The sequence below is a fragment of the Lipotes vexillifer genome, unplaced genomic scaffold (genome assembly GCF_000442215.2).
Source record: "Lipotes vexillifer unplaced genomic scaffold, Lipotes_vexillifer_v1.1 scaffold86, whole genome shotgun sequence".
In the NCBI taxonomy this organism is placed as follows: Eukaryota; Metazoa; Chordata; class Mammalia; order Artiodactyla; family Lipotidae; genus Lipotes; species Lipotes vexillifer.
The window spans coordinates 1556779-1582699 of record NW_006785406.1 but is presented as its reverse complement, the minus strand read 5'-3'; the positions used below and the strand labels follow the sequence as shown (position 1 = coordinate 1582699).

General features: G+C 41.7%; 1 protein-coding gene across 1 annotated transcript in view; it reads right to left on the bottom strand.

The window, feature by feature from the left end:
* The window catches only part of MSL2 (MSL complex subunit 2), a 37733-nt gene extending 22611 nt beyond the window's left edge, over window positions 1–15122 (bottom strand). The window contains exon 1 of the mRNA XM_007457541.1: window positions 14762–15122. Within this exon, the coding sequence (XP_007457603.1) occupies window positions 14762–14903 (142 nt within the window). The 5' untranslated portion in view covers window positions 14904–15122. The remainder of the gene's footprint in view (window positions 1–14761) is intronic.
* Between the last annotated feature and the right edge of the window lie 10799 nt (window positions 15123–25921).

Genomic DNA, 25921 nt, shown 5'->3' with positions numbered 1-25921 from the left:
TTTAATCAGACCTCACAAAAACAGATTAAATCATACATTAAAATGCAGCCAGGTGGACTCTGAGGGAAGATGTCAACTGAGAAGCTAATACAATAAGGCATTAACCAATTAGTGATAGTATGCTATCAATGCAATGAAAACAAGGAGTGCAAACACAGGAGGAGGACTAAATGTTCAAATTAATTTGAAAGAATGAAAACCATAACCCCAAGACTCAAAAAATATGTTGTTTGTTTTACTAAAATCAAGGTTTTTATTAAAATAAAGGTTTCCAGGAAGGGGCACAAAATTAAAGTTTTTAGATTTTAGCCTTTCCTAAACATACTTCCAATAACATTTCCTCACTAATCCCAACTCCCAGGCACCATCAAATTACTAAACACTGTCTAATCCTTCTCTTCATTCTCCTCAGGCCCACACTAGATCCGGTCTATTTCCTCTCTTAACTGAATCCTCTCCCAAGCACCTGATAAGCCAGGTTTTATCAGATCTTCCATACAATTCAGTACTTTCTGTCAAGTATATACCCTGTGAAAGCACTGTACTAGACATGTTTATAAATTTAAGGATAGAAAATATTTAATCTATTCACACTGAAATATGCCTAACCAAAAACAAATTGTAATACAGTATACCAAAAAAGTAAGCTGTTATGATAACCATAAAGAGGACAAAATTTTCCCTTTGAGTTATCTTATGTTGTTTCCTTTTCACTACCACCACTATTCCATCCTCTATAATATGGATACATCTGATATCCTTCCTAACTGGGTTTCACCACATTCCAATAATCAATCCTATATTCTATCCCGAAACTAACCTTTTTTAAAACAAAATCTATACATAACATCACTCTCCTACTTAAAATATTTCTCAAACACAACAGGGATTTGCAAATTCCCCTACCCATATCAGGATGGGGGGGAGGGGAGCAGGGGAGGGGGCATAAAATGCCCATTACAAGGCCCTGCCCACAGAGATTCCAATTCAATCAGCCTGATATGATAATTGGGAATCTGAATTTTAACAATCCCTTTAGATTTGATTTAGGTGGGCTATAGAGCACACTTTGAAAAAGAACAGGTCTAAGAGGTAAATGTCAAATTCCTTAGCCTGGCATCAAGGTTCCCTGTAAAAAGACCCCCGAGTTACCACTATAGGGCAAGAATGGACTCTCTTCGTTAGAGATAAACTTGATTTTCTGCAGCCTAAACAAGCCAATGTTCTCTCCCTCAAGCCTTGCTGAAAATGTTCACTTTTCACCATTCCTCCTGGCCTAGCTCAAGCACCTAGCTTTTCACCAAATTGTGAAAAGGAGATTTTTCTTAGGAAAAGAAACCAACAGTTAAATTAATATATCTGACATAAAAAGAGTAGCTGCCAGAACACAGTAGTAAATATTGTTCTTCCTTAACCAACCTACTAGATAAATGTTCCCTAAAGAATTCTTCCCAGATCAGAGAGAACAGGTAAACTTAAGTCCCAAGAAAAAACTGGTAAACCAAACTCTGCGTTAACCCCAGTGAGGGTTGCCCAAACTTTGACCCCAACAGTTATTCAAAAACGAGTTACGTGGGGGGAAAATCTCACTTACTGTTAATTTCTGAAATTTTTAAACATGTGACAAACTTAATTTACGAGTAAATTAATAGTACATCAATATTGGTAATAACATAAGTGCTTCTAACACACAATAATTGCTGGTTTACTTATGTCTTCCCCATAACACTGAGCAACATATGGGTAGGGGTCATGTGTCTTAATTCATCTTTTTATTCTAGCACTAAGAACATCACAGTAATTAATAAAGATTTTGTGAGCAAAAAAAAAAAAAAATTTTTTTTCAAGATAAAAAAATGATAGTGATTCTCCAAAGATGATATACAAACATCCAAGAAGCATATGCAGGAAACAGGGGGAAGATGGCGGAAGAGTAAGACGCGGAGATCACCTTCCTCCCCACAGATACATCAGAAATACATCCACACGTGGAACAACTCCTACAGAACACCTACTGAACGCTGGCAGAAGACCTCAGACCTCCCAAAATGCAAGAAACTCCCCACGTACCTGGGTAGGGCAAAAGAAAAAAGAATAAACAGAGACAAAAGAATAGGGACAGGACCTGCACCAGTGGCAGGAAGTCGTGAAGGAGGAAAGGTTTCCACACACTAGAAGCCCCTGCGCGGGCGGAGACTGCGGGTGGCGGAGGTGGTGGAGCTTCGGCACCGCGGAGGAGAGCGCAGCAACAGGGGTGCAGAGGGCAATGCGGAGAGATTCCCGCACAGAGGATCGGTGCTGACCAGCACTCACCAGCCCGAGAGGCTTGTCTGCTCTGGGAGCTGAGGCTCGGGCTGTGGGTCGGAGCACAGGGAGAGGACTGGCGGCCTGAACACAACCTGAAGGGGTTAGTGCACCACCCCTAGCCGGGAGGGAGTCCCAGGAAAGAGGCAGACTTTTTCTTCCCTCTTTGTTTCCTGGTGCGAGAGGTGAGAGGAGAAGGGATTAAGAGCGCTGCTTAAAGGAGCTCCAGAGACGGGCGCGAGGCGCGGCTAAGAGCGCGGACCCCAGAGACTCTTGGGCATGAGACGCTAAGGCTGCTGCTGCTGGCACCAAAGAAGCCTGTGTGCAAGCACAGGTCACTCTCCACACCTCCCGTCCAGGGAGCCTGTGCAGCCCGCCACTGCCAGGGTCCCGGGATCCAGGGACAACTACCCCGGGAGAACGCACGACGTGCCCCAAGCTGGTGCAACGTCACGCAGGCCTCTACCACCGCAGGCCCGGCCTGCACTCCGTACCCTTCCCTCCTCCCGGCCTGAGTGAGCCAGAGCCCTCGAATCAGCTGCTCCTTTAACCCCGTCCTGTCTGAAGGAAGAACAGACACCCTCCCGTGACCTACACGCACAGGCAGGGCCAAATCCAAAGCTGAACCCTGGGAGCTGTGCAAACAAAGAAGAGAAAGGGAAATCTCTCCCAGCAGCCTCAGGAGCAGCAGATTAAATCTCCACAATCAACTTGAAGTACCCTGCATCTGTGGAATACCTGAATAGACAACGAATCATCCCAAATTGAGGAGGTGGACTTTGAGAGCAAGACTTATTATTTTTTCCCCTTTTCCTCTTTTTGTGAGTGGGTATGTGTATGCTTCTGTATGAGATTTTCTCTGTATAGTTTTGCTTTTAACATTTGTCCTAGGGTTCTATCTGTCCGTTTTTTATGTTTGTGTGTTTTATTTTAAAAAAAATTTTTTTTCTTAACAATTATTTTTTTATTTTAATAACTTTATTTTACCTTATTTTATTTTATCCTCTTCCTTTCTTTCTTTCTACTTTTTCTCCCTTTTATTCTGAGCCATGTGGATGAAAGGCTCTTGGTGCTGCGGCCAGGAGTCAGGGCTGTGCCTCTGAAGTGGGAGAGCCAACTTCAGGACACTGGTCCACAAGAGACCTCCCAGCTCCAAGTAATATCAAATGGCGAAACTCTCCCACAGATCTCCATCTCAACACCAACCCCCAGCTTCACTCAACGACCAGCAAGCTACAGTGCTGGACACCCTATGCCAGACAACTAGCAAGACAGGAACACAACCCCACCCATTAGAAGAGAGGCTGCCTAAAATCATAATAAGTCCAAAGACACCCCAAAACACACCACCAGACGCGGATCTGCCCACCAGGAAGACAAGATCCAGCCTCATCCACCAGAACACAAGCACTAGTCCCCTCCACCAGGAAGCCTACATAACCCACTGAACCAACTTTAGGCACTGGGGACAGACACCAAAAAACAGGAACTATGAACCTGCATCCTGCAAAAAGGAAAACCCAAACACAGTAAGATAAGCAAAATGAGAAGACAGAAATACACACAGCAGATGAAGGAGCAAGATACAAACCCACCAGACCTAACAAACGAAGAGGAAATACGCAGTAACCTGAAAAAGAATTCAGAAAAATGATAGTAAAGATGATCCAAAATCTTGGAAATAGAATAAAGAAATATCAAGAAACATTTAACAAGGACGTAGAAGAACTAAAGATGAAACAAGAAATGATGAACAACACAATAAATAAAATTAAAACTACTCTAGAAGGGATCAATAGCAGAATAACTGAGACAGAAGAACAGATAAGTAACCTGGAAGATGAAATAGTGGAAGTAACTACTGCAGAGCAGAATAAAGAAAAAAGAATGAAAAGAACTGAGGACAGTCTCAGAGACCACTGGGACAACATTAAACACACCAACATTCAAATTATAGGGGCTCCAGAAGAAGAGAAAAAGAAAGGGACTGAGAAAATATTTGAAGAGATTATAGTTGAAAACTTTCCTAATATGGGAAAGGAAATAGTTAATCAAGTCCAGGAAGAACAGAGAGTCCCATACAGGATAAATCCAAGGAGAAAAATGCCAAGACACATACTCATCAAACTGTCAAAAATTAAATACAAAGAAAACATATTAAAAGCAGCAAAGGAAAAACAACAAATAACACACAAGGGAATCCCCAAAAGGTTAACAGCTGATCTTTCAGCAGAAACTATGCAAGCCAGAAGGGACTGGCAGAACATATTTAAAGTGATGAAAGAGAAAAACCTACAACCAAGATTACTCTACCCAGCTAGGATCTCATTCAGATTTGATGGAGAAATTAAAACCTTTACTGACAAGCAAAAGCTGAGAGAGTTCAGCACCAGCAAACCAGCTTTAAAACAAATGCTAAAGGACCTTCTCTAGACAAGAAACACAAGAGAAGAAAAACACCTAAAATAACAAACCCAAAACAATAAAAAAAAAATGGGAATAGGAACACACATATCGATCATTACCTTAAATGTAAATGGTTTAAATGCTCCCACCAAAAGACACAGACTGGCTGAATGGATACAAAAACAACACCCATATATATATGCTGTCTACAAGAGACCCACTTCAGACCTAGAGACACAGACAGACTGAAAGTAAGGGGATGGAAAAAGATATTCCATGCAAAGGAAACCAAAAGAAAGCTGGAGTAGCAATTCTCGTATCAGACAAAATAGACTAAAATAAAGACTATTACAAGAGACAAAGAAGGACACTACATAATGATCACAGGATCAATCCAAGAAGAAGATATAACAATTGTAAATATTTATGCACGCAACACAGAAGCACCTCAATACATAAGGCAAACATTAGCAGCCATAAAAGGGGAAATAGACAGTAACATTCATAGTAGGGAACTTTAACACCCCACTTTCACCAATGGACAGATCATCCAAAATGAAAATAAATAAGGAAACACAGATTTAAATGATACATTAAACAAGATGGACTTGATATTTACAGGACATTCCATCCAAAAACAACAGAATACACATTTTTCTCAAGTGCTCATGGAACATTCTCCAGGATAGATCATATCTTTGGTCACAAATCAAGCCTTGGTAAATTTAAGAAAATTGAAATTGTATCAAGTATCTTTTCCGACCACAATGCTATGAGAGTAGATATCAATTACAGGAAAAGATCTGTAATAAATACAAACACATGGAGGCTAAACAAAGCACTACTTAATAACGAAGTGATCACTAAAGAAATCAAAGAGAAAATCAAAAAATACCTAGAAACAAATGACAATGGAGACACGATGACCCAAAACCTATGGGATGCAGTTCTAAGACAGAAGTTTATAACAATACAATCCTACTACCTTAAGAAACAGGAAACATCTCAAATAAACAACCTAACCTTGCATCTAAAGCAATTAAAGAGAGAAGAACAAAAAAACCCCGAAGTTAGCAGAAGGAAAGAAATCATAAAGATCAGATCAGAAATAAAAGAAATGAAGGAAACGATAGCACAGGTCAATAAAATTAGAAGCTGGTTCTTTGAGAAGATATACAAAATTGATAAACCATTAGCCAGACTCACCAAGAAAAAAAAGACTCAAATCAATAGAATTAGAAATGAAAAAGGAGAAGTAACAACTGACACTGCAGAAATAAAAAAAATCATGAGGGATTACTACAAGCAACTCTATGCCAATAAAATGGACAATCTGGAAGAAATGGACAAATTCTTAGAAATGCACAAACTGCCAAGACTGAATCAGGAAGAAATAGAAAATATGAACAGACCAATCACAAACACTGAAATTGAAACTGTGATTAAAAATCTTCCAACAAACAAAAGCCCAGGACCAGATGGCTTCACAGGCGAATTCTATCAAACATTTAGAGAAGAGCTAACACCTATCCTTCTCAAACTCTTCCAAAATATAGCAGAGGGAGGAACACTCCCAAACTCATTCTACGAGGCCACCATCACCTTGATACCAAAACCAGACAAGGATGTCACAAAGAAAGAAAACTACAGGCCAATATCACTGATGAACACAGATGCAAAAATCCTCAACAAAATACTAGCAAACTGAATCCAACAGCACATTAAAAGGATCATACACCATGAACAAGTGGGGTTTATTCCAGGAATGCAAGGATTCTTCAATATGCGCAAATCAATGTGATACACCATATTAAAAGGATATGGTCATCTCAATAGAGGGAGAGAAAGCTTTTGACAAAATTCAACACCCATTTATGATAAAAACCCTACAGAAAGTAGGCATAGAAGGAAATTTCCTCAACATAATGAAGGCCATATATGACAAACCCACAGCCAACATCGTCCTCAATGGTGAAAAACTGAAAGCATTTCCACTAAGATCAAAAACAAGACAAGGTTGCCCACTCTCACCACTCTTATTCAACATAGTTTTGGAAGTTTTAGCCACAGCAATCAGAGAAGAAAAGGAGATAAAAGGAATCCAAATCGGAAAAGAAGAAGTAAAGCTGTCACTGTTTGCAGATGACATGATACTCTATACAGAAAATCCTAAAGACGCTACCAGAAAACTACTAGAGCTAATCAATGAATTTGGTAAAACAGCAGGATAAAAAATTAATGCACAGAAATCTCTGGCATTCCTAAACACTAATGATGAAAATCTGAAAGTAAAATCAAGAAAACACTCTCATTTACCACTGCAACAAAAAGAATAAAATATCTAGGAATAAACCTACCTAAGGAGACACTGTATGTAGAAAATTATAAGACACTGATGAAAGAAATTAAAGATGATACAAATAGATGGAGAGATATACCATGTTCTAGGATTGTAAGAATCAACATTGTGAAAATGACTCTACTACCCAAAGCAATCTACAAATTCAATGCAATCCCTATCAAACTACCACTGGCATTTTTCACAGAACTAGAACAAAAAATTTCACAATTTGTATGGAAACACAAAAGACCCCGAATAGCCAAAGCAATCTTGAGAACAAAAAATGGAGCTGGAGGAATCAGGCTGCCTGACTTCAGACTATACTACAAAGCTACAGTAATCAAGACAGTATGGTACTGGCACAAAAACAGAAAGATAGATCAATGGAATAGGATAGAAAGCCCAGAGATAAACCCATGCACATATGGTCACCTTATCTTTGATAAAGGTGGCAGGAACGTACAGTGGAGAAAGGACAGCCTCTTCAATAAGTGGTGCTGGGAAAACTGGACAGGTACATGTAAAAGTATGAGATTAGATCACTCCCTAACACCATACACAAAAATAAGCTCAAAATGGATTAAAGACCTAAATGTAAGGCCAGAAACTATCAAACTCTTAGAGGAAAACATAGGCAGAACACTCTATGACATAAATCACAGCAAGATCCTTTTTGACCCACCTCCTAGAGAAATGGAAATAAAAACAAAAATAAACAAATGGGACCTAATGAAACTTCAAAGCTTTTGCACAGCAAAGGAAACCATAAACGAGACCAAAAGACACCCCTCAAAATGGGAGAAAATATTTGCAAATGAAGCAACTGACAAAAGATTAATCTCCAAAATTTACAAGCAGCTCATGCAGCTCAATAACAAAAAAACAAACAACCCAATCCAAAAATGGGCAGAAGACCTAAATAGACATTTCTTCAAAGATATACAGACTGCCAACAAACACATGAAAGAATGTTCAACATCATTAATCATTAGAGAAATGCAAATCAAAACTACAATGAGGTATCACCTCACACCAGTAAGAATGGCCATCATCAAAAAATCTAGAAACAATAAATGCTGGAGAGGGTGTGGAGAAAAGAGAACACTCTTGCACTACTGGTGGGAATGTGAATTGGTACAGCCACTATGGAGAACAGTATGGAGGTTCCTTAAAAAACTACAAATAGAACTACTATATGACCCAGCAATCCCACTACTGGGCATATACCCTGAGACAACCATAATTCAAAAGGAGTCATGTGGTCTTCCCTGGTGGCGCAGTGGTTGAGAGTCTGCCTGCCGATACAGGGGACACGGGTTCGTGCCCCGGTCCTGGAAGATCCCACATGCCGTGGAGCGGCTGGGCCCATGAGCCATGGCCGCTGAGCCTGCGCGTCCGTAGCCTGTGCTCCGCAACAGGAGAGGCCACAACAGTGAGAGGCCCGCATACCGCAAAAAGAAAAAAAAAAAGTCATGTACCAAAATGTTCATTGCAGCTCTATTTACAACAGCCAGGTGATGGAAACAACCTAAGTGTCCATCATCGGATGAATGGATAAAGATGTGGCACATATACACAATGGAATATTACTCAGCCATAAAAAGAAACGAAATTGAGCTACTTGTAATGAGGTGGATGGACCTAGAGTCTGTCATACAGAGTGAGGTAAATCAGGAAGAGAAAGACAAATACCATACGCTAACACACATATATGGAATTTAAGAAAGGAAAAAAAAAATGTCATGAAGAACCTAGGAGTAAGACAGGAATAAAGATACCTAATACAGAATGGACTTGAGGATATGGGGAGGGGGAAGGGTAAGCTGTGACAAAGTGAGAGAGTGGCATGGACATATATACACTACCAAACGTAAAATAGATAGCTAGTGGGAAGCAGCCGCATAGCACAGGGAGATCTGCTTGGTGCTTTGTGACCACCTAGAGGGGTGGGATAGGGAGACGCAAGAGGGAAGAGATATGGGAACATATGTATATGTATAACTGATTCACTTTGTTATAAAGGAGAAACACACCATTTTCAAGCAATTATACTCCAATAAAGATGTTAAAAAAAAAAGCATATGCAAAGATCACCAACATCACTAATCATTAGAGAAATGAAAATCAAAACCACAATGAGATATCATCTCACACCCATTAGGATGGCTACATTCCAAAAAACAAACACACACACACCCCAACAAAAACCAAAAGAGGAAACACAAGTGTTGGCAAAGATATGGAAAAACTAACTGGAAACCTTGTTCTGCTGGTAGGATTGTAAAACGGTGTAACCACTACGGAAAACAGTATGGAGTTCCTCAAACAATAAAAATAGAAGTACCACACAATCCTGCAATCCTACTTCTGGGTATATATTCAAAAGAACTGAAAGCAGGGTCTCAAAGAGTGTTTACACACCCATGTTCTTAACACTATTCACAACAGCCAAGAGGTGGAAGCAACTCAAATGTCCAACGTTGGATGAATGAATAAACGAAGCACAGTGTATACATACAATAGAATATTATTCAGCCTTAAATAGGAAAGAAATCCTGTCTCATGCTACAACACGGATGAACCTTTAAAACATTATGCTGGGCTTCCCTGGTGGCGCAGTAGTTGAGAGTCCGCCTGCCAATGCAGGGGACACGGGTTCGTGCCCTGGTCTGGGAAGATCCCACATGCCGCGCAGCGGCTGGGCCCGTGAGCCATGGTCGCTGAGCCTGCGCATCTGGAGCCTGTGCTCCGCAACGGGAGAGGCCCGCGTACCGCAAAAAAAAAACAAAAACATTATGCTAAGTGGAATAAGCTAGTCAACAAAGACAAGTATTGCATGATTCTACTTATATGAGGAATCTACAATAGTCAAATTCAGAGAGACAGAAAAAAGAATGGTTGTTACAAGGGGTTTGGGGGAAGGAAGAAAATGGTGGTTGCTTGTTGGGTACAGAGTTTCAGATTTACAAGATCAAAAAGTTCTGGAGGGGCTTCCCTGGTGGCGCAGTGGTTGAGAGTCCGCCTGCTGATGCAGGGGACACGGGTTCGTGCCTCGGTCCAGGAGGATCCCACATGCCGCAGAGCGGCTGGGCCCGTGAGCCATGCCACTGAGCCTGTGTGTCCGGAGCCTGTGCTCCGCAACAGCAGAGGCCACAGCAGTGAGAGGCCCGCGTATCGCAAAAAAAGAAAAAAAAAAGTTCTGGAAACCTGTTTCACAATAATGTAAATATACTCAACACTACTGAACTGTACACTTAAAAATGGTTAAGATGGTAAATTTTACATTATATGCTTACTACAATAAAAAATTTAATTATGGTGATAAGTACAAGAAAAATAAAATCTTAAGTATCAAATGAACTCAAACTTGAGAAGAATATAAATGTAAAACATTAGTATAACGCTTAACGTACGATTAAACAAATGGCTTTTTAATTTAGCCTCTAAAGGTATGTGGTTTAAAATAAATCATGCTAAATGCTCAAATTTCATTTTAGAAGATTCTTGCTATTTATAAATTGTTTGCTCAGTCTAAAACAAAGTATTTCTGCTAAAAGAATCAGAACTCCAGAACTGGAAGAGATTCTTGAGATAATCTACTGCACTAATTCCAAAGTGGGCCCACAAACAATGCCAAAATGAGAAAAATAAGGAAAATGAAAAGTAGTCTTTCATAAAGCTAAATCTATTGAATTTTAAGGCATATACTTTATTCTGAGAGCACATCCTTCCTACTTTGAACCTTGCTCTTTTTATCGGCAGCTTCCTCCATTCAACAATGCTTGTTCAGCCAGGAACTGTCAGGTTCAGGGCTACAACAGTGAACAAGACCAGCAAGACTCTCACCCTCAGGGAACCACGTACCTTGTAGTGGAATGTGAGAGTAGCAGTAGTAAGAAAAGATGACAGGATTTGCTTTTTTAAGTCCTTAACATTCAAAACAAAAACTTGGTCAGCTTAGGTCAGTGGGAAACACTATTCTCCAGCTCCTTCCTATTTTATAAATAAGAAACTGGATATCCAAAAGTTCCACAACTCTTCAGTAAAAGCCAAAACCACTTTGTTTCTAGAATTTAAAACATCAGGGAGGGGCTTCCCTGGTGGCGCAGTGGTTGAGAGTCCGCCTGCCAATGCAGGGGACACGGGTTCGTGCCCCAGTCCGGGAAGATCCCACATGCCGCGGAGCGGCTGGGTCCGTGAGCCATGGCCACCGAGCCTGCGTGTGCGGAGCCTGTGCTCCGCAACGGGAGAGGCCACAACAGTGAGAGGCCCGCATACCACAAAAAAAAAGAAAAAAAAAAAAATCAGGGAAATATTCATGTCCTTGAGATTTTACCATGATTAATTTACAGGACTCCAAATATCTCAGAGAATACTATTTTTCCACTTAACATGTCCTTCCAGTTCTAACAGTATTTGATTCTACATATCAAACTTGTTATGTCATTTGAGGATATAAAAGCTTAATAAAAAACTTAAAATCCCTAGGGCAGAATTTATTGAGTTTCATGCCATCAAAAGAAAATTCATTCTACATACTTAGTGATAAATGATAAAGCAAGAACAAGGGGAAAGAACTGACACAGAAATAGTACCCACAGTAATACTGTCTTGGTCACTGTTTCTGTGGCCTAGAAAGTACAGTAACTCTCTGGAGAATTGCTATCCCATTCACCAGAAACTTCAGAAAGTTTAAACATACAAAGCAACTGAAAAACAAGCAGTGATAATCAGCTAATTAACATTTCAAAGAACAATGATAACAAAACCTGTAGTTCCAGAGAATAATCTACGTTTGACAATATTTGACAGGACAGTTCAATCTCTTCTCTCACTTCCCCCTACCTTTCTCCACCTCTGCGCAAGGGTGGCACAAAGTCCACAGACTTGTTCTCATGGGTTCAAAAGGTTTTTCCCACTTAAAAATAAACTCACATATAACACAGATTTGGAAAAACAAACTTAAAGAAGATATTATCCCCTTTTGTAGATACAAGAAAATTAGGCAAAAAGTTAAAAGTAACTTGCCTAGACAGAAAGTAGAAAAGTTAAGATTTGTACCTAAATGCAAAGTTCATAGACCCTTTTTCCCTCCCTCACCTCCTCTCACTTTCTTTCTCTGAGTCTGTCATAAACACCTACATGCTATTCACTGAACAGGAGAGAATGAGGCAGAAGGAACACAGAAATGTACAAAAAAAATAGTATTTTCCCTAAGATAGAATAATTTGAAAGAGTTAAAAGCACCTGTGACAGAACAAAGACGTCAATGAGGGAGGGAAGGAGTTGATGAGTTAGACCATACACAGAAAGAATATATTTTAGGCAGAAGGAACTTCAAAGAGCAAAGGTGGGGAAAAGAGAAGGAAGACATAAGGCATGTATGTTCAAAAAGACAAAAATATCAAACTGCCTGAAGCTGAGAAATTATTAGAAATTAAGAGGGCAGTTAAATACAAAGCTGAAAGGGGAGGTTTGGGTCAGACACTGGAGGACCTGTTGAAACAAACTCCCTATTTACAGCGCCAAGATAGAATTAAAACTTAACTTTTACATATCTATTATCCTAATGAAATAAGACTGCACATGCCCTATTAACTGGAAGGAGTTTATGCTTTCCAGCTAGGAAAAGGAGTCCAGGACATTATCTGACACAAAGATGAAAACTGTTGGATCTGAATTCAAATAACTGGGTTTTTTCCCCCATCTCTTCATAACCACAGACTTATGTCCAAAGAGATGAGGGGAAAAAACTGAACCTACATCCATATTGCTGAAATTTTATGCCAGCTACTCAATTATAAGGGAGAAGTAGAACCCATAAATCTTTTGCATAGGATGGTGGGGAAGAGAAGCTTGAACAAGAAGGAATAATTAAAAGCCCCAATGTCACAAAAATTCCTTTGAGTTGTCAAAACTGATTAAAAAAAAAAAAAGATACAGTTGGACTTTCTAATGTAGCTTTATCCTTAATACCAGTTTTTAAAATCCAGGTTAGATTCTTGGAAAATGTTCAATTAGACCACAACTGTCCTGAAGCTACTGATTTAAAATTCCAAGCATCTGCAAAACTACCATTTCCCTCTTTGAGAGCTAAGTCCCATCCACCATGTAAAAAGCAGACCTACCAGATCTTCAAGTGTTACCTGGATAATGACATCACTCTCTACTGCAGTTCTAGCAGGCCAGGATGGGCTGGTCTATGCCCTCTACATCACCACAGTAGCAATTCCCCCACCAAAAGACAGGTTTGTGTTGAAAGAAGTTATAGTAGCCCCATCTCCTCATTCCACAAACTATCAAAAGCTATGAAGACATAAAAAAAAAGCACTCCATTAAAAAAAAAAAAGTGAGAGTGGGGTGGCGGAGTTCGCTGAAACTAAGCAAATTCTTATACTATATTTGTAAAATATAAGCGGAAAAGAAACTCTGAATCTAGCCCAAAGCTCTCATTTTACATGTTAAGAAACTGAGGCCCAGGGCAATTAAGTGATTTACCAGGGCAACTGCTTCTCTATAAAGGTGTTAAGTGTCGGTTACCAGTCAGTGGAGCACTTAATCGCTTGTAAGAGTTACTTAAATGTTTATGAGATTAAGAACCCGATGTGCAAAAAAACACTCTTCACCTCTTCTGTACCCCTCAGGGCTTTGCCTCAGAGCTATATGGAAAATGCTGAATGAATCTCAAATGAATACCATTTCTCCCTTCAGCCACTACAGTCGCAAAATTTCTCTTAAGATAAAGCTGAAATGCCTGAATTTCTCAAATTCTGACTAAACAAGTAAGTGGATCAACAAAACCTCAAAAGTTTTGGCGAAGTAAGAATATGAAGTGGAGTATTACTGTTTTGGTTTTGCCAGTTACCCTTTCCTTTATGTTAACATTTTCAGTCTAAGTTTTTTCAAAAATAAATTATTATTATATGCATACAATTAATCACTGAGATAATAATCACAAATTATTATCACTTTTGAGACACGGATTTATTAGACAATTCAGCATATCTTCATCTCTCAAAAATAACTTGAAAATATCCTGCCCAGCACAAAGTAATACCTCTTCAACAAAAACACCCAAAATAACCCTCTACCAGGCCACAATATAGTAAAACCACCAAAAAACGTAATCCTGTAAAAAATCCCACCAGCTAAAATGCACTGAACCATCAGTCTGCCCTGGCTCACTGTTTATCGTCAAACTGTCAAAGCATTAGAAGAACCCGGGGGAAAAAGTTCCGCACCGACCTCACCGGCTATACCACCACCCACACACAACACGTTTGGGGAAATGCAAACACGCCACATGTAGGTGTTTTAACCAGGTTTAACCACGTTTAAACAAGGTAGGTATTAAGTCAGCTTTGGTATCAAAAGCTTTAAAAAAAAAAAAAAAAAAAAAAGAGGGGGACAGCAACATAAATGCATATTTCACCTCTTTAAAAAAAAAAAAAAACACCAGAAATGACCCAAGGCGAATTTAACAGTTTTGAACATTGAGGCCGCTGTACAGAGCGGTTTGGAAGGGTTCTGTCTTTCTGAAATGCCGGAAAAAAGTCCTCTGCCGAATTTCAAAACTAAAGACCGCAAACTACCGCACAAATAATAAAAGTTTAATACAAACTATCCCGCCGTCAAACGGTTTCTGCTACCATCGCCCTGAGTTTTTTTTTTAAACAAGCACTGAAAGGGGAACAATAAAAAGCGTCTCACCGCAAACGCAGCACGAGAGGGACTGTCGGAAGTAAGGCAAGAGCCTGTTAATCTCTGTAAACGCCTTGGGGTCTCCGGGGTCGTAGTTGAGCACTAGGCGGCTCGCGGAAATGTAGAGAGCAGTAGCATTCACGGGGTTCATTGCAGACACTTCGACACTGTTGGCTCTCGGTTGAAGAGAAATTCCGGATCCAACTTTGTAAGCAGCCAGGGAACAATGGCGAATTTGCAACAATTCGGAGGAAATCGGGGGAGAACCACTGGCCAAAGTTGTAACCAAAATCCGTACAAGTTTGTAGAGCCGTAGCAGTCCTCCCACACATGGGGCCTTGGCGCCCCTCCTCCGTCCCTGAGATTTGCAGACCAAGGGGGGAAAAAAAAAGAGAGAAACCAGCGTTCGAGTTTGTCCCGAGCGGCCGCGGGGCGCAGAACGCGGCGGCTTCGGCGCTCAGTCTAGCCCCGCGGCTCGGCGGGCGGCCTGCGCTCGAGCTGCATCTCGGGACGCGAAGGCACCTCCTGTGGTCGAGCTGGGCGGTCGCGGGAGCAGGCCCCGGCCCGGTCCAGGGGCGGGCACGCTTCTCACGGGCTGCAGGGCCCTTACTCCATCACAGCGCCCGGCGCGGAGGCAGCGGCGACGGCAAGGACTGCGGTGAGGTCGTCGGATTCCTCGATCTAGTGCACCGAGCCGAGGCGGCGGCGAACGTGGCTGCTGCGGCTGGCGGAGGCCGCCGCCGCTCTCTCCATATCGGACACGCCTGGCTCTCCGCCCCGGCGATTACAGCCCGGCAGTTCCCTGAGGTGGCGAAGCGGACAGGAGAGGCCCCCGCCCGAGAGGGGAGGGCCGGGGAGGAAGTGCGCGGGCCGGCGGCGGCGGGAGAGGGCGGGGAGCAGGCCCGGCCGGGCCGCGGCGGCGGCCCTAGCTCCTCAGTCGCTTACTCCGAGGTCACCAGGCGCAAGCGCCGCCCCCTCACTGCCCGGCCATCTTCTCCGCGCGGCACACACGGACGCCTCCGCCAAGCACCACGGTCGCCGCCGCCCACGGCGCCCACCCGGCCGCGGCAGAGGCTGAGGCGAGCGCTCACACCGCCAGGCCCCGCCGCCGCCCAGCGCACACAGCAAGGCCCCGCCGCAGGCCCCTCCCCCCTTGCCTCGCCGCCCTCACCCCGACTCCACGCGCCACTCTAGCTCGGTAGGGCCCGGGCTGCTGCGGCCTTAATGTATCCCGTGGGCTGTGCGGCGCCTCAGACCCTGCCGGCGACGACGACCGTTACCCCAACGGGCAAAGCCACTGTCATCCCCGAGACTCCCCCGCCGCCGTCGTCGCTAGCGCTTACACGCATGCGCAGACCACACTCTCCCCCCCCCCCCCCGCCCTTTGCTTTCCCTTCGCTTCCCTTTTCCCCTGCTTCTCCTCTAAGAGCCCCCTCCACGCCCTCCCAGAGCTACCGGCTCGCTCTGCGCATGCGCATTCTACTACCCAGCTCCACCGCCTTTCGCCCTTACGCGTGCGCTTTGACCGCCCACCCAGAAAACCGGATAAACACATCAGCCCGCTCACGCCAGCCCCTCCCCGCTGCCAACCCACCCCGAGCTCATTGCGCATGCCTGGCTCTCCACTTACGGCTCTCTGTACAGAGCATGCTCCCGACGAGCCTCCTGCTCTTTCCGCCCCTCCCCCATGCGCTCTCAAATTCCCTCTTAGGCGTATGGGTTGTGGTGAAACATTCGTTAGTTGACCCATCTTTCCCCAGTGTGGGCTGTAAGCTTCTCGCACTACACTGCTTCTTCGGTGTCCGCCAACGCGGAGGCCCTGCTGGGTCGCGCCATGTGGCTCTCTGCGCTGGCGCAACGCGGCCTTTCCTCGCCCTGTCTGACCGCGAAGTGAGGACGAGGCTCCGCACCGCCCGAAGCCCCGCCCTCGCGGCCTTTCTCCTGGAACCGCGCTTCCCGGCCGCGGAAAGGGCGCTGCCGCCCCTCGCCGCCCGTAGCCCAGCCCAGAAGGGTGGCGACGAGCGACGTGGCTGTGCGCCCAGCGGGCGTTCGAGCTTCAGGGTCTTGGTTGGGGCCGCGGCCCGCGTTGACTGCAGCCTGAGGCCTCTGAGGCCCGGGCAGGCCGTCTGAAGCGGCGGTGCCCGGACCCACCTGCCTCTCCTGTCCGTCCGAGCGGGCTCTTCCTGCGGCCTCTGGTCCTTGGAGTCCGACTGACGCGGGCAGCCCGGCCTTCCAGGGGCACCGGCCGGGACCGCACAGAGCTCTCCACGAGAACCGAGTACAATTTAAAAACAAAACGAACCTCTATTTTAGCCCCTTTAACAGACCTAGCCCCTCTGTGTGAACAGATCTCTTAAAGAACCCCATGGTCCTGCTTTAGAACCCAAATCCTTGAAAGTATTATCTTTTTTTTAAACAAGTTTTGGCCTTGTGTTTTTGCAGGAGACCAAGGACACTGAGATATAAATAAACAAAGCCTAAATTAACGTCTGATTCCCCTCCACTCCAAAAGGACAAAACCTTCTTTAAAAATAGAAACAGCGTAGGAATCGTTATCTCTGAATACACCAGAGCTCTTCAGCATAATTTTTTGCCCATAGTAAATGCTCTACACATGTTTGCAAAGTAAGATTTATGACGTATGTAAATCTTTAGCGGCACAAATATCTGTTAGTTTTAGAGGCTTGCCACTTAGAGTAGAAATGAAGAGTTAAGATAAGGGAACCCATGTAACCTCTGATATATAATTTTTATTACCATTTGAGAATAGGTTTATTTTCTTCACAAGTCCTAGCATATTATCAGTATGTAAGTATTAAGCAAAAATAATTATTTTCCTAATTTTGTAAAACGAACAAAGCTGTGCAAAATGTATTTGGTCGTCTTTTATCTAGAAAATGACAGTCTATAAAATTCACTCTTTTTTAAAAGCCTCATCCTTTTTTTTTTAATAAGAGATTTCTAAGTTCACTTTCAGATAAAACTGTTATAATATACAGTTCTATTTCTATTTCAGACTCTTAAGTTCTACAACACACAGGTTGTTCTTCCCCAGAGGACCAACACGGAGAGTAAAATAATCAGCACTGTTTCCATTCAGACAGTATAAATTAGCAGTCACCCTAGGCAAGTGATTACTTGCAGGCCCTTAACCTTGCTGATTTTCTCATAAACTAATTTTTTAAAATCTCTTGAGATGTGCACATCAAATTAAGATGAATTCTATTGATGGTTCGTGTGTGAAAGAGTGACAGAGAGAGGAGACAGTTCTTTTATAGCTTCTGAAATTGGTTGCAACTGGTGATAGACTATGGCACTTAGAGGCAAAGCCTCTCCACACTGAAGTATACTCCCTGTCTAGTAACTATTTGCTCGCTTGAGGTTTGCCTAAAAAGAAAACAAAAGAACGGTTTATATAAAAAAAGTGCTTGGATCAAATAGGAGAAATCATACCTAACTCAAATTCCTTAAACTATCAACCTAGGGTATTTTTTTTCATATTTTGTCTTTAATTATTATTCAGAAGTAAAAGTGTTAAAGTTGCCAGATCTAACAAAAATATGAAATGCCAGTTTAAAAAATTTTTTTTAACTTTTTATTTTAGAATAGTTTTGAAATTACAGAATTATTGCACAGATAGTGCAGACAGTTCTCGTCACCCAATTTCCCCTATTACTAACATCTTACCTTAGTATGGTACATTTGTCACAATTAATGAACCAATAGGAATACATTATTATTAACTAAAATCCGTATTTTATTCATATTTGTTCAGTTGTTCCCTAATGTCCTTTTCCTGATCCAGGATCCCATCCAGGATAGCACATCACATTTAGTCATGGCTCCTTAGGCTCCTCTTGGCACTCAGTTAAATTTTCATTTCAGAGAAACAACAAATACTTGTTTCCTTCTTATTATCGTCTTTCCTACCCATTTTGAATTAAAGCTTCCCTTTCTGTCTTCTAAGATTTCCATGTGCTTACCTCTATCATTGCACTTATCACACTAAGTGGCAGCTGTTGGTTTAGCCCTGTCTTCTCCCTATTATACTATAACTGTTGAAGAGCAGTTTTCTGCTCTTCTCCCTTTGCCTTTTATCGTCATTGCCTAGCACAGGGTTTGACATATAACAGGTACTCGGTAATTGTTAAAATAATGACAGGGACTTCCCTGGCAGTCCAGTGGTTAAGACTGCGCTTCCAATGCAGGGGGCACAGGTTCAATCCCTGGTCAGGGAACTAAGATCCCACATGCCACAGCATGGCCAAAAGATTAAAAAAAATAGTAAAAATTTAAAAAAAAATAAAATAATGGTGAATTACTAAAAACGCGATAATGTAAGTAAACACCCAGTACAGTGTGTGGTGAATAATAGGCATGGACACATGTTGGCTTCTCCTTGGGGAAAGACATAAAATGTCTTACAAATTTAAAGACGGTTCTTACATCAGCTAGATCAACGTCAATTCTAAGATCCTTAATAGAACAAGAAGTGTGGATTGATTTGAAACACTCAGAATAATCAACAAGTATTTATTGATTGTACTCTAGCACTTTGGGGATAATAAAATAAATGCAGAAGTAGTTGTAGTTATACTTTCAAAGAACAAAGATCAGGCTGGCAGCAACTCAAAGGGATTTTCTGAGGGGTTAAGCCCTTTACAAAATTGTGAAATAGTTGTTCGCCTTCTTTTCTCTTCCTCTTTCACCCTCCTTCCTCTGCCCCCTCCTTCTTCTTTCTACACCAAAATCTACCTAGAAATAATGTTCCCTCTTCCCAGGTTGCACTCTCCCTCACTACCTAGGGTCTCCACTCCAGTGCCTTTGCCATTATAACCATCTGTTGTCTGTGTCCCCACCAACCCAAATTTATATGTAGAAATCTTTTTTTTTGTCCGCATCCCTTGGCATACGGGATCTTAGTTCCCTGACCAGGGATCGAACCTGTGCCCCTGCAATGGAAGTACAGTCTTAACCACTGGACCGCCAGGGAAGTCCCTATATGTATATAGAAATCTTAACCTCCAATATGATAGTATTACAAGGTGGGGCTTTGGGAGATAATTAGGTCATGTGGGTGGAACCCTTAAAAATGGGATTAGTGCCCTTATAAAAAGGACCCCAGAAAGCTCTCACTCTCTCTGCCATCTAAGGATACAACAAGAAGTCAGCCATCTTCAACCCAAAAGAGGGCCCTCACCAGGTGATCATGCTGGCACCTTGACTCACACTTTCAGCATCCAGAATTGCAGAAATAAATATTTATTGTCTAAACGGCTCAGTTTCAGTTTATGGTATTGTGTTATAGCTGCCCAGGCTCACTAAGACATCATCCCTACCAAATTTTAACAAGTGCTTAATCTACTGTCATCTGGAAAGAAATCAATCCAATTAACCTCAATCTATGGAGAGTGATAATAGCTTAATCTAACTTACAACAAATCTTTGAAGACTGGCCAGAGCAAATACCTCTTTATGGGGAACAGCAAACCAGATGAACTTAAACGAGGACCTAATCCAAGCCAATCCTGTTCTTTCCGACCTCCTCCTCAAAAGGTGCCCCTCGAAAGAACCATATCCCTTTGCCTATCAATTCCTGTTGATATTTTTTCAATGAATTCTTTTCTAAATCCATACATATATCCATTCATTTCATCCAAAACATTTATTTAGCAAGTCTAGTGCCTATTTATTTTCTATCTCAAATATTAAAATTGCCTTCAGCTTTTTTATCCCTAACTCCAGCCTAGATAAAGCAGCTGCTTTGTTGGTCATCCGCCTAGCAGAGTGCCAGACACATACTAAGGTACCTACTAAATGTTACTGTTTTTATTCCTTAAGACACTTTCAACACTATTCAAATGCCTATTAAATTTGTCCATTCATTTATGCAACCAACATTTATTGCCAGTTATATGCCAGGCATTCAGAATACAAAAATGAATAATTCAACAGTTTGCAGCCCTCAAAGAGTTCACAGTGTAGTTGCAGTAGCAGCTATGTAAACAGCTAATTTATAATTCAGAGTGGTAAGGATTTAGGGATGCACTTGATGCAAATCTAAAGTATCTTAGTAGATATTTCTGTTATACTATGAGTTAAACAAGATTGTGTAGACTTTCCTGGGAAAATAACTGCAATTATTCACAGCATTGTTTCTAAGAGAAAATGTCTTCTGCATTCCAAACAGTCAATTTAAAATTGAATTTTTGGAACACAGCCTGTTTGTCCCTGGGGGCTGTCTATGTGGCCATTATCTAAGATCCCTATTTGTCTTAGGACAATTTGTATCTCTTTATAATTCCCACCTGTTCCATATGGCCTATGGTACTACCTGAAGGTTGCTAGTCTCAGGGCCACCAACTTACTCTACAGGGTTCAGCACTACATGACTGAGACAGTTCTCTGCTCAAGCAAGTTGAGTCAAGAAGGTAGCACTAAAGGAGCCTCAGTCCTAAATTTGACTGTTCAAAATTTTACTATTAGGGAAGGTAGTGAGAAAAGTTCATCAAGAGAGTGATGAGAGTTTGGAATCACTGCTATGTGAAATGAGAGCAGGAACTGCTTAGGGACAAAAAAAGGGATTGCAAAAATGGTTTCCAAAAGGGTATACCTCTTGGATAAAATAGGATCTGTAAATATATCTTAGTAGACACTCCTGGACAATAAAGGCTTAAAAAATGGTCTTTGAACCATGAAAGACCCCAATGAACTAAAGAACTCTTGAGGAAGAAGAACAAAGCAGGAGGCATCACACTTCCTGATTTCAAGCTGTACTATAAAGCTATAGTCATCAAAACAGTATGGCACTGGCATAAAAACAGACAAATAGACGAATGGAACAGAATTGAGAGCCAAGAAATAAACCTAAGCATATATGGTCAACTAATATTTGACAAGGGAGCCAAGAATACTCAGCAGAGAAAAGACAAGTCTCTTCAACAAATGGTGCTGAGATAACTGGATAGTCACATGTGAAAGAATGAAATTGAACCCATATCTTACAACACTTAACAAAAATTAACTCAAAATGGGGCTTCCCTGGTGGCGCAGTGGTTGAGAGTCTGCCTGCTAACGCAGGGGACACGGGTTCGAGCCCTGGTCTGGCAAGGTCCCACATGCCACAGAGCAACTGGGCCCGTGAGCCACAGCTACTGAGCCTGCGCGTCTGGAGCCTGTGCTCCGTAACAAGAGAGGCCGCGATAGTGAGAGGCCTGCATACTGCGATGAAGAGTGGCCCCCACTTGCCACAACTAGAGAAAGCCCTTGCACAGAAACGAAGACCGAACACAGCAAAAATAAATAAATTAATAAACTCCTACTCCCAACATCTTAAAAAAAAAAAAAAAGTAAAATCCTCACTGGAAGTAAACCTTAAAAAAAAAATTAACTCAAAATGGATTAAAGACTTAAATGTAAGACCAGAAATCATGAAGCTCCTAGAAGAAAACATAGGAATAGAGCTCCTTGACATGAGTCTTAGCAATGATTTTTTGGATATGACATTTAAGTCACATGCAACAAAATCAAAAATAAACAAGTGGGAGGACTTCCTTGGTGATCCAGTGGTTAAGAATCCACCCTCCAATGCAGGAGACGCAGGATTGATCCCTGGTCAGGGAAATAAGAGCCCACATGCCACGGGGCAACTAAGCCCATGGGCCACAGCTACAGAGACCATGCCCTCTGGAGCCCATGCACTCTGGAGCCCACATGCCACAACTAGAGAGAAGCCCGCACGCTACAACAAAGAGCCTGCATGCCTCAATGAAAGATCCTGCCTAACACAACTAAGACCTGACTAAGCCAAAAATAAATAAATAAATAAATATTAAAAATAATAAAAATAAATAAACAAGTGGGACTATACCAAACTAAAAAGCTCTGCACAGAAGAAGAAACCATTATAAAGTGAGAAGACAACCTGTGGAATGGGAAAAAGTATTTGCAAACCATATATCTGATAAGTGGTTAATATCCAAAATATAAAAAGAACTCATATAGCACAATAGAAAAAAATCCAATTTAAAAATGGTCAAAGGACCTGAATAGATATTTCTCCAAAGAAGATATATAGAAAGCCAAGAGGTACATGAAAAGATGCTCAACATCACTAGTCAGAGAAATGCAAATTGAAACCACAATGAGATATCACCTCACATCTGTTAGAATGGCCATCAACAAAAAGATGAGAGATAACAAATGCTGGTGTGGATGTGGGGAAAAAAGGAAACACTGATGCACTGTTAGTGGAATTCTAAATTTGTACAGCCACTGTGGAAAACAATATGGAGGATCCTCAAAAAATTAAAATTAGAACTACCATATGATCCAGCAATCCCACTTCTGGGAATATATCCAAAGGAAATGAAAACACTAGCTCAAAAAGATAACTGCACCCACATGTTCACTGCAGCTTTAATTACAATAGCCAAGACGTGGAAACACCCTAAGTGTCCATCCATGGATAAATGGATAAAGAAGTTGTGGCATATGCATACAATGCAATATTATTCAGCCATTAAAAAAAATAAACAAGGAAATCGTACCATTTGTGACAACATGGATAAACCCTGAAGGCATTATGCTACGTGAAATAAGTCAGAGAGAGACAAATACTATATGATCTCATTTATATGTGGAATTTCTGAAAATAAAAACAAACGAACTCATAGAAAAAGAGATCAGACTTGTGGAACTAGAGGCTATGGGTGATAGAAGGAAGTATTGGAGAAAGGTGGTCAAAAGGTACAAACTCTCAGGGCTTCCCTGGTGGCGCAGTGGTTGCGAGTCCGCCTGCTGATACAGGGGACACGGGTTCTATGCCCCGGTCCGGGAAGATCCCACATGCCGCGGAGCGGCTGGGCCCGCCTGCCGATGCAGGGGACGTGGGTTCGGGTGCAGGTCCGGGAAGATCCCACATGCCGCGGAGCGGCTGGGCCCGTGAACCATGGCCGCTGAGCCTGCGCGTCCGGAGCCTGTGCTCCGCAACGGGAGTAGGCCACAACAGTGAGAGGTCTGCATACAGCCAAAAAAAAAAAAAGAAAAAAAATGTACAAACTTTCAGATATAAGATAAATAAGTACTAGGGATGTAATGTACAACATGATGACTGTAATGCCGATATGTGATAAACAGGAAAGTTACTAAGAGAGTAAACCCTAAGATTTTTCATCACAGGGAGAAAATATTTTCCTTTTTTCTTTTCTTTATTTTCTTCTTATTGTATCCATATGAGAAGATGAATGATAGCTGAACCTATTGTAATCATTTTGTAATATATGTATATCAAACCATCATGCTGTATGCTTTAAACTTATACAGTCATATGGGTCAATTATTTCTCTATAAAACTGGAAAAGCATGGTATTTGCAACTCAGAGACAGACTACAAGCTAAGAATGAAGATTTCTAACCTGATATATATATTTGCTGTACACCTGAAACTAACACAACATTGTAAATTAACTATATTTCAACTTTAAAAAATGGTTTAAAAAAATATTTCTAACCTGAAGTTGAACAAACTAGACTTTGTGGACCATGTTGTCCTTCTTGTTATTCCTGAGCTTTGGGAGGTAGCATGGAGTAGTGGAATTAGTGTGAACAAATCTTTATTCCAATACTTACTATGTAGATTTGGAGAAAATATTCAAGCTTTCTGAGCCTTAGTTTTCTCAACTGTAGAATGGGGATAAAAATACTTTCCTTGAAGGGTTACCATGGAGAGTCATATATTCATCAAATATGTTTCTAACACATGCATTATGGGTACACAGGTGAAAAAAAAGTCTCAAGGAGTTCCAGTCTACCAGCTAAGACAGAAATGAACATACAGTTATAACACAATGAGACAAGTATTTCAATATGGTGCTGTAAAAACATGAGAAGGGACACCTAACCAGACATCAAAGCTCAGGAAAATATAGAGGAAGTGATATATAAAATGTGACCTGAAGGACAAGTAGGAGAAACAGGGGAAGGGCAGGAAGAGTCTCTAGGCAGAAGGAAGAGAATGTAGTAAGGCCTAGAGGAAGAAGCCTGCATATTTTGGAAATTTCATGTAGTTGAGTAGGGCTAAAGCATATATATTATAAGAGGAAAAGTTATGAGATATGAAGGATTTTATGGACATTATAAGGGTCATCCTATGAGTAATGCGACATCATAGAAAATAGATTTTGGGTGCAGGTGCAAGATTAGAAGCTGAGAGACCAATTAAGAAGCCACTGCAGTATTTCACTAAAAGATGATCTTGCCCAGGGGTCGTCAATTACAGTCTGAAGGCCAAAGGCCTATTTTTGTATGGCCTACAAGTTAAGAATTTTTTTACTCTTTTAATTTTTAAAAAATAATATTTTATGACACATGAAATTTATATGAAATTCAAATTTCAGTGTCCATAAATAAAGTCTTGTTGGAACACAGCCACACTCAATCATTTATGAATTGTTTAGAGTATCTTTTGCACTGCTACAGGAGATTTGAGTAGTTGTGACCTGCAAAGCCTGAAATATTTACTAGCTGGCCTCTTTTTTGGGGGGGAGGGGGGGCTGCACTGGGTCTTAATTGCGGCATACAGGATCTTTTAGTTGCAGCATGCGGACTTAGTTGCGGCATGTGAACTCTTAGTTGCAGCATGCATATGGGATCTAGTTTCCCGACCAGGGATTGAACCCAGGCCCCCTGCATTGGGAGCGCGGGAGTCTTACCCACTGGGCCACAAGGGAAGTTCCTAGCTGGCCTCTTACTTTAAAAACTTACTGACCCTTGATCTTGGGCATTAAGCTAAGGTGGTGTCAGTGAGGGATGAGAGATATTAGGAGACTGAATCAATAGGAGTTGGTGAATGGTGGAATGTGAGAATGAGAAACAGTCACAGGTGATGTCCAAGTTCTCTTATTTTGCCAACCATAATAACAAACACTTACATGGCCTTACCATGTGCCGGGCACTGATCTAAGTCATTTAAGTATATTAACTCATTAATCTGTTCAACAACCCTATGAAGTATTATTTTTATCATCCCCATTTCACATATGAAGAAGCTGAGGCACAGAGGTCCAGTAATTTGTTCAAGGTCACACAGTTAGTGTGAAGTGAGAATTGAATCCAGGCTGCCTGGTTCCCCAGTCTCTACTCTTAAGATTATTCTATAAGTTCAGAATA